The 9374-nt window shown below is 36.6% G+C and overlaps 1 protein-coding gene across 1 annotated transcript; it reads left to right on the top strand.

Annotated features, from left to right (window-relative positions):
• Positions 1–276: 276 nt before the first annotated feature.
• LOC135681186 (uncharacterized) lies at positions 277–6868 on the top strand. The gene is made up of 4 exons (XM_089111809.1): positions 277–1209; positions 2143–2248; positions 2433–2630; positions 3077–6868. The coding sequence occupies exons 1-4, from the start codon at positions 802–804 to the stop codon at positions 3298–3300; spliced, it is 936 nt and encodes a 311-aa protein (XP_088967935.1). The 5' UTR covers positions 277–801; the 3' UTR covers positions 3301–6868.
• The last annotated feature ends 2506 nt before the right edge of the window (positions 6869–9374 follow it).

The raw sequence follows: 9374 nt of genomic DNA on the forward strand, positions 1-9374 counted from the left end.
TACTATTTTAAGCACAGTTCTTCCTTGCATTCCGATGAAGAATTTTTCAAAGAATAATCCATTTACATCATCATTCTATTGTTTAAATAATAAATTAATTCAAACACTAGTTTTATTTACATCCTGGCTTGAATAATAATTAGACATGCACAATATGAGTGCATTTTGTTTTCTGCACTTGTATATAAGTTGAGCATCAAACAAAAATGGATATGGAGAGCAACAGCGATAACTCTTGAAGATTCTTGTAGGAAAGATCTGCAGGAAAGAACAGATGTAGCCATTACAACATCTACCGACACCCTACAATTTCTCTCAAAATCAGAATTTAGCATTTTTAAAAATCTTCATCGGAATACAAACAAGAATAATAAAAGAAAACTATTATTCTACTTGAATATTCTTTTGTCTAACCGGGCCTTAGGACAAGTTTTTTAAAAACCTTATTGATACAATATCTATAATCATAGTAAAACCCATACAATTTTTGAACATTTAAGGAAAACCATCGTTTCTATAACACATTAAGAAATAAGGAATGATTGTTATTGAAAAAAGAAAATACTTAATTTGCCTAATGTGTGAATGAGATTTCTTGCAACAAGGTGGCTTAACATACAAAGAAAGCACCAGCTTCCGGCATATTAATTATTGCACACAAGGCTCAGGGCTCCAGTATAAACTACAGTTAAACAAAGGAAATTCTATTGCGGGCATTAATCATTGAAGCAAACTTAATCAACCTAAATAGCAATTCACGAATTTAATGCTAGCCACTAGCAAGCTTTCAGTTGATTTAACATGGCAGCACAAATGGTGTCTAGTGCCAATGAACTGACAATGGTATACTATTTTCTTGCCTTCGTTGTTCAACAGTTAATCAAAATGAACACAATTTTCTTATTACTTTCATGTCACATTATAGCAGTTAACGGCGTACAAATATACCGAGGCAATTGCAGGAAAGAATCTCTATTTAAAATTGGAGGCAGAGGAACTAGACTGGATGCAAACATTATCTCTTCTAAAACGTCATCCAGACTATCCCTGTGTGCTAAATCGTGTATTGATGAAGCAAGTTGCAAAAGCTTCAACTACAATGTGGTTGCATTGATTTGTCAGCTGCTTTCGAAAGACAAAAATGACGTTGGTGCAGAAAAGCTTTTGGCCGTAGAGGGTTGGAATCATTATCAACCAGTCGAGTTCATGGTGAGGCACAGGATAATTTGTTTTCCTTTAATATTCTAATGTTATCTTAATGACTGTTTATTCACTTCTGATTGTTAAATTAGCTATAAGCATGATTAAAAAAATACCACAAAAAGGTTGTTCAAAGCTGAGGTTACTTTTGAAACATCTAATTCAACTATAATGTCGTTCAAATCTTGCCGATTGGCATGCACCAAAGTAACCTTTTGTCTTCCATTCTCTTTTTTACCTCTTTAAGAGCTTTCTTTGGTTGAGATCTGTCAAGGTAGGATACAAATCGTTCTGCTTAGAGATAGACACCCCAAGCGAATTCTAATTCTGTTGGGGTTTATAACCTCCTTTTCCGACTTTGGCACTTGCTTGCTAGGTTTAGGAATTTCTTGCAAGTCTTTTGGTAAATCTGCGCCACATACTGAGTATATTGTCTTACCCATGTCTAGCAGTGCAACAAAAATATTGTCATTGCTTTTTCTGTCCGTGTCTTGCTTGGAAAAACCTGTTTTTGAGTCGTGCTTTCAAGTCATGAAACTAAACTGTTAGATTGATACTAATAGATTGATACTAAACTGTTACACGACACTGAAACTCATGATATCCTGTTATTCTGCTATTTTAGAAAACCTGTAGCTTTTGATATAACCTCATTTATGTATTGAACTGGGTTTTATGCAATGATGGAAGAAGAACATGTTACAGCTTACAGTATTGTTTCCTCTCTAGAGTTGCTATAATCAGACTTGCGTTTCCTACGTCATAGTATAATATACATGGGTCAATAAGCTATAATTTAGTTTGAAAGCATATCCAAAGATGGTTCTTCTCCGCCACGATTCCCAACGTACAGAAGTGGATTGAAAACAAAATATCAGTCCTTTACTATATTCATACTACATTCATTCTTTTTGTAAAAAAAGACGCCCGTTGCCTCTTTAGGATACTCCAAGGTGCCGAACAGAAACAAGCTCCGAAATGTGCGCTTTCAACGAAGCATGCGATGAGGTGTGCGAGAATCCGGTTGGCTACAAATGCCGGGCGTTAGGTAAGCTCTCATTTCGTGACGTCATTTTTTGTTTCAACTGGCGCTATGATTTCCCTGAAAATCATCTTTTCAATTGTTTACTTTTCGATTGCTCTTGAGTTATAGTGACTCCAGACTAAAAAGTATCATCTTTAAAAACATCATGATTCCTGAATGATAGTGAATGAGAAATATTTTCATAAAGGAAACATAGCCCTTGGGAAGGCAACAGCGCAGGCGTCAACGTGTTCTTATGGTTATTCGCCTAGAGCTGTCGATGGAGACACTCGCACCAGCTGGATCTACGACTCTTGTACACATACCTGTGAGGGGGCATCAAATTGGTGGCGTGTGGATTTTGGGAAAAGCTCTTTGGTGCACTCAGTAAAAATTACAAACAGAGGTCAGGCTATTTGGATATTTTCAGGATTTTCAAACGATTCCACAGTTGTTTTAAATGTTGCATCCAAGTGTGACTCTTATTAACAATAGATACCCCCTCCCATGGTCTAGAAAGAAAATAATATGAAAGCAAATGATTATTAAAAGAAGCAAAGGGCGGAAACAATGAAAGGATTAAACTTCTTAAATACTATCAAATAATTTGAATAGATGGGAAATAGCAAAATGTGTTGCACAAGTCCATTTGAGAATATAAATTTTTTAACCTGCTTATTCCAACCTGGAATATACGCTGTTTCATTTTCGCATGTCATCTGTCAATCTTAGCAATAACTAAAAAAAAATAAGAAAATTTTGTTTAAGTGCAACCAGTTTTGGTCAGTAAAGATCATTTAAATGATTGATATACGTTCGTTATTTGATCACGTCATATCTATTTCTCTTAAGGTGATTGCTGCGGTAGCCGCCTTTCAGACTTCAACATCAGAATTGGCAACAGCATGACAGGAAATGGGGGCAATAATCCTGCTTGTACTGTCAATCAAGGAATTGCACAAGGTGCCACGAAAACATTTCTTTGCAGACCACGTATTTATGGCAGATACCTTTACGTTCAGTCAAACATAACACCAGGTTTGACCCTTTGTGAGGTGCAAGTTTTTGGAGAATAACTAGTACTGAAAGTTCTCTCGATGCAGCAGGGACCAGGTAGTTACATTCAAGTAATGTAAAGAGTTCAGTAACGCAAACATACATTAAGGATAACATTATAATGTCCTGCATTTATGGGTATGCGGGAATTTGGGATGCTCGTCTTTTATTCCCACGAATTTGCCGTATTTGAAAATATTTCTTTGGGTCATCATCGCATCAAGTCTGATAATATTAGCTTATCAAAAGCACTTCTCTTCGATGATAACATAAATTCTTGGTCAAACTTTCACCAAACATTGAATTTAGAAATAAACCAAAACTTGTTGATTGTGGTCAAAAATTGCATCGAATATTCAAGAAAACATTTCAACAGGCTCAAGCGCGCCATGGCAAGGGTGTCATATGTACGTATGCACAGTGTATAATTAATGAGATTGTTCAATGAAAGTTTTCCAAGTTGCCCAAACGCATGCAGCATTTTACAAAACATTGGGAACCGTTGAAAGGCTCGGTGACATTTTTGAACTCCATCGAAAGATTTCCAAAACTATTGAACAAGATTTTGTCACCGAAAAACGTGGTAAACAAAATCAATTTTTCCCAGAACAGAACGTGAATTTTGTTCGGTGAAATGTGTAGCTCCTTTGATCGTGGCAACTTCCCGGTGCCATGGCTTCTTGGGTCTTGGAAGGGTGTGGGGTGGGGGGAAGGGGGAGGGTGGGTAACTAAGCCTAGTTCTGGACGGGGTCGTGCCATTTTGGTTCAAAATTCGGATCCATAATTTCGCACATGTCTGAAAAATATGACTCATCGTTCCACAAAAATGATGCAGTTGAAAACTTTATCTACATTTCCGTAAGGGGAATGAAATTTTCAAAACGCAGAAATCATCAAACAAATTTTCCCCAAATCCTCAATATTACACATATTTCATAATTTCATTTCTAACTGGACATTTATTGCTAAATTCCCCTCTTAATAATTTTGCAGTATTTTCTCAAAATAGTACCCACAATACTGCATGTTTCTTTAATAGGTATCCGTAATTCTGCACATATTTCAAAATCAGATACCGATAATTTTGCACTTTTAAAAAGTACCCCTTAATAATGGTACGTCCCCGTATCTCAAAACCTATTAAGGTACCCCCCCTCCCCCGAGCAAAGCGTCATGCAGTTAACTGCTTTTCTTTTCGCTTGTTCTTTTTTTCAGACGTGTCTTATTTGGGCAAGAATAAGGGTTAAACTTCTAATATTATAAAGTGAATTCGTACGCAGCGATTTTCATATTCAAGTTACAATTGATTATTTATATTAAATAAAAAATTGATCTGTAAGATATGACAATAACTCAACTGAGACGTTGAATTGAAAAATGATGATTTAATGAAATTTAATCAGAGTTAATTTCACAAGGGACTTTTGCGTTGGCTGTTACTCTTGAGTTGATTATTGACTATTGAGTTGTTACTCTTGAGTTGAATATCTTTGGTCTCATGTGCCACGCCTTCTCGGTGGTTCTTTGGCATTTGCGTTACTCGTTTATTGGTACTGCGAAGTAGTTTTGGCCTCCGGGGGATTTGTTTAGTAATGCTAGGGTAAAATTTATGGCTTATGGCCATTTATATTCCCTAGGTTATTCTAGGGGTATTCAAGGTTTTCGGCATAGTGTTGGTTTCACTTTGCTTAGTGGGGAAAAGAGACTTTTCTTGTCCATTCCCTCCCCTTTATCAATTAAATTTGGGGGTTATTATGGAAAATCCCTAAGTAACCACTTCCTGTTTAGATTAGTGGTAGGTTTAGCGATTTGCGCCGATGCACCAACGGCCCAACTCGCTCACGATGATGTGGGAACATGACTCATGACTGATTTTCTGATGTCGAGGCCATGATTTATGAAGGAGCTTTTTGTTGGTATTTCATTCACGAGTAGAAAATTAATGAAACATCGGAGTCACGAATTTTATTGATTATTGGTCTGTTTTTTAACTCTTCTTATTGAAATAGATTCTCGCAATTGTTTTTGGAACATAGTCTAATTGAATTTGCACCATGAATATTTGCAGATATCAAATTGTGTGTTAATTTAAATCTTTAAAGATTCAGATCATGTAGCAGAACTTCGCTGGTCTACTCATTATGATGAAATTCCTTTATCATCGTCAGTCATTTAGCCATTTGATTGGCTGCTTGTGCTCTTTTGTATTTGTTCAGGAGACCAAACCTTCAGTCCTTTGTTTCGAAACAATACCGTCTTAAACCAATCAGTGTTGCAGGGTTGAATATATCACACGCAGTAAAACAGGCCTAGCTCTGGCGTAAACAACTACATCTTGGATTCAATCACTTCGACTTAATAAAATTTTGATTCCCTAAGGACATTTAAAATGAAGTTTTTTTTCACAATACATGACATAGCACATGCGCATTAATAACAGTGTTCGAACAGCTGTTCTGTCTTGGACCACACAAGTCTAGAGCTTCTCGCCAGGGCTTCAAGTTGTAGTGCGCATGTGCAATGACCCTGAAACGGGGGCTAGTGCATGTCTGGTAGACCGGTATGATTCATCTCTTGAACAAGTATGGCACGTTGCCACAGTGCTCTGTCCTGTGCTTGGCGAGTGCCATCCAAACTCCTGATGGTATCCGTCCACCTGCACCTTGGTCTACCTCTACCACGTCTTCCATCCACATATCCAGCATCTTTTCCAGTGACGATGTCGTCATCGCCATTCCTTCTTACTTAGCTCAAATTGTAAAACTGATGATTTTTCTCAATTAGATTTTTAAATTCATATAAAAGAAAATATACCTCTGAAAAGACTAGAGGTCAAGCCCATTTCCTGCCAAATTGTTACTCTAAAAAGCAGAGGTGTACAAAATTAATTTTAAAAACAAATTCTTTCCCAAATGGACCATTTTCACATGAAAAAAACAATATACGTTATTCTCTTTTGAATTCCCGCCCCTCTCCAATATTCCCGCACTCTCTGATAGTCCCGGATCTGTTTATACTTAAAATAATTAATCCTACCTCTCTGGTAGTCCCGCATGCGGGTTTGTTGGAGAAAAGGAACCGTCTAACCATCCACTTTCTTCACAATTAGCATGCAATGTTTCCGCGCAAAAAACACAGGAGAACAAGTTGGAAATTCAGGCTCGCTTTTTTAAAAGATACACCTTACCCATCATATTGCATACAACAGTCAATTCATCTTGCAGAAAAAAGTCCATTGATCTTGCAGAAAATGTGCGATTGGCATAATCGCTGTTTTTTAACACATTACTGTATCGAAGTCAACTGTTTTCAAAATGTTAACAGACATCAAGGTAAATGGTAGATATTTATTAGATTAATTTTCATCAAATTTTTTAATTTTTTGTTGTTGAATCCTAACCACCCTTAATATTATATTTAAAGCCAGTTTTCTCTATTAAACCAATTGTTCATATTATCAGTGATCGGTAATCATCAGTGATTTTGACATATAAAAACTAGACAATCGGGAGCTATCAGTGATCATCTCCGATAATCTCTAAAGGTTGATTTCCCCGAAGTTAGACGAGAATATAGCAAAGGATCGGTAGATGCAAATAAACAGCTGATTCCGAATGTGGTGTTTTCCAGACGCATGTCGCTGATTTAAAGGCCTAATTTTTAATGCTGTTGAGGTCTTCAGAAGACAAACCTTGGCACCCCATTTGAGAAATGTTTAAAAAGATGTAAAGTAACAAACATTACACTTTAAGACCATTTTTGTACTTTCCATTACACCCATTACGTAGTTATCATTTCATCATTAACACAGTTTTTACTTACAATTAGAGAAAGTTAGGTCATTTATTCATTCCCTTTATAATGCCTCCAAAATACATGAAAAGCATCAACAAATAAGAATCAGCAACATAATGTCTATCTCATCTCATTGTTTATATGGTGATTTATGATCTATTTACACAAGTTTGCTTCTTTAAACTTTTTATTGCTCATGCAAATACTCTCAAATGATGACTATTTAAAAATACTTAAAATCTACTTCATCAGAAAGCATGTACCAAATTTGAAGTGGTGTAAAGCGTCACCTTTAATCTAGGTCTAAAAAAGGTCTGATCTAACTCTCAATACAAACTGAGCTGTGCGAGAATTGATTGGGACTACTTAAAGAAGATAAGTGACAATTAAACTACTGACAAACGCTAGTTGAAGAGCATGAATTCTATGTCATCTTCTGTAGAACATTTGCAACTTTGTATAGCTGTGCACGGTAGTATTTTTCTTTCTACATTTACAGCATTTGCTTCCTCCTCGTGCTTACATCAATAAAAGATCATATCCAGACTACAGAGTGCTAGGGGAATGAATTCTGCTGCCGTTAGAACAGGCTCCAATCTATCTGCTGAAAGATCCGAAATCTATAGGTGACGGTAAATCAAGAAGTGTGCTCTTCCTACGTGAAGGTGAACTGGGACGGATCACTGGTCCGGGTCAATGCTTCGGGTTTTCCTTTCATGCAAACAGAACCTGTCATGGCTCATTTTTAGATATGATGTAGCCTGTGCCATGAAGGAAATTGTTCTCGTTTCCGTAATACATGCTCGTTATAACTTCTTTCTTCCAGTTTTTGCTAGAGCTCATGCGAGTCTCTAAATGCTTTCCATGCAGATGCACTTACATGCCAAGACAAGTACGAAGTTGTGAAACATCCAGTAATAGTGTTAAAAGGGATGAGCTCTCTCGTAGATCCTCCCGAAAGATCCACAAAGTCGTGAAGAACCCCTTCGACCGATGTATTTTCTCTTCTTTGATGTTCTGGACATCATCCAAAGATGATTTTAGAGCATTCATTCACAGTGCGTAAGCATCTGCATCTCTAGCAAACACTGTATCCCATGTGGCAATGGTAGCATGAAGTGTTTGGTGTCGGTTTCTTAATAATCTACACTCAGATGCAAAATGTCTGTGTAGTAGTTCGATGACTAAGGAAGCAATTCATTGATAAATGCAGCCGCTGCTGCAATTCCAACATATCGCAGTTCTAATGGCTTGGAGCAGCAATATATCTCCTGTTACTTTGTGCAACTTTGCTTGGCATGGATACATACTATTTGCATTGTTCTATATCATACCCATCAGTCTCATCAGTTACATAACTTTTGACGATGGTGCTTCGGAATGTCACAGGAGGCCTTAGTAATCACCTCAGCGTAGTAGCATCAGAAATGAATGCACCCAATCTAGTTGCCTTTTCAAAAAGTAAAGCAGATAAGTAGATGAAAATGGATTCAATTGATGCATGCTTCATAACGCCTTTTAGTTAGGATAAATGTGCTTATTTTCCATCTTATTTTCCTGGGGAAATTATTCTTATGATAACTAATTAGAAATGTGATTTTTAGATATTTAAATGCACTTTTTTTTAAACGCCCAAGATTTTGTGCTAATATTCTTACGACTGCAAAATAACCATAACATAGATTTGGTTGAATAGTTACCAAAGAGACGTCAAAAGTGCCACCTGGTCATATTTAACCTAATGGCATTGTCTAGGTTTTGCCTCGGGAGACCCCCGATAATGAGAATTATCCACGACCATCGACAGAGAATCTGTGCCACCAAGTAACCTATGCATCAGGAACTATCCCTAATGAATTACTGTATACAGAAATCCGGTTTTCGCTGAACCATTAGAATGCTAAAGAATAATCACGAAAGAATAATCAACAACATTAATACTATTTTAAGCACAGTTCTTCCTTGCATTCCGATGAAGAATTTTTCAAAGAATAATCCATTTACATCATAATTCTATTGTTTAAATAATAAATTAATTCAAACATTGGTTTTATTTACATCCTGGCTTGAATAATAATTAGACATGCACAATATGAGTGCATTTTGTTTTCTGCACTTGTTAAAAGTTGAGCATCAAACAAAAATGGATATGGAGAGCAACAGCGATAACTCTTGAAGATTCTTGTAGGAAAGATCTGCAGGAAAGAACAGATGTAGCCATTACAACATCTACCGACACCCTACAATTTCTCTCAAAATCAGAATTTAGCATTTTTAAAAATCTTCATCGGAATACAAA

The sequence above is a fragment of the Rhopilema esculentum genome, chromosome 12 (assembly GCF_057945365.1).
Source record: "Rhopilema esculentum isolate cy_ngs chromosome 12, ASM5794536v1, whole genome shotgun sequence".
Classification (NCBI taxonomy): domain Eukaryota; kingdom Metazoa; phylum Cnidaria; class Scyphozoa; order Rhizostomeae; family Rhizostomatidae; genus Rhopilema; species Rhopilema esculentum.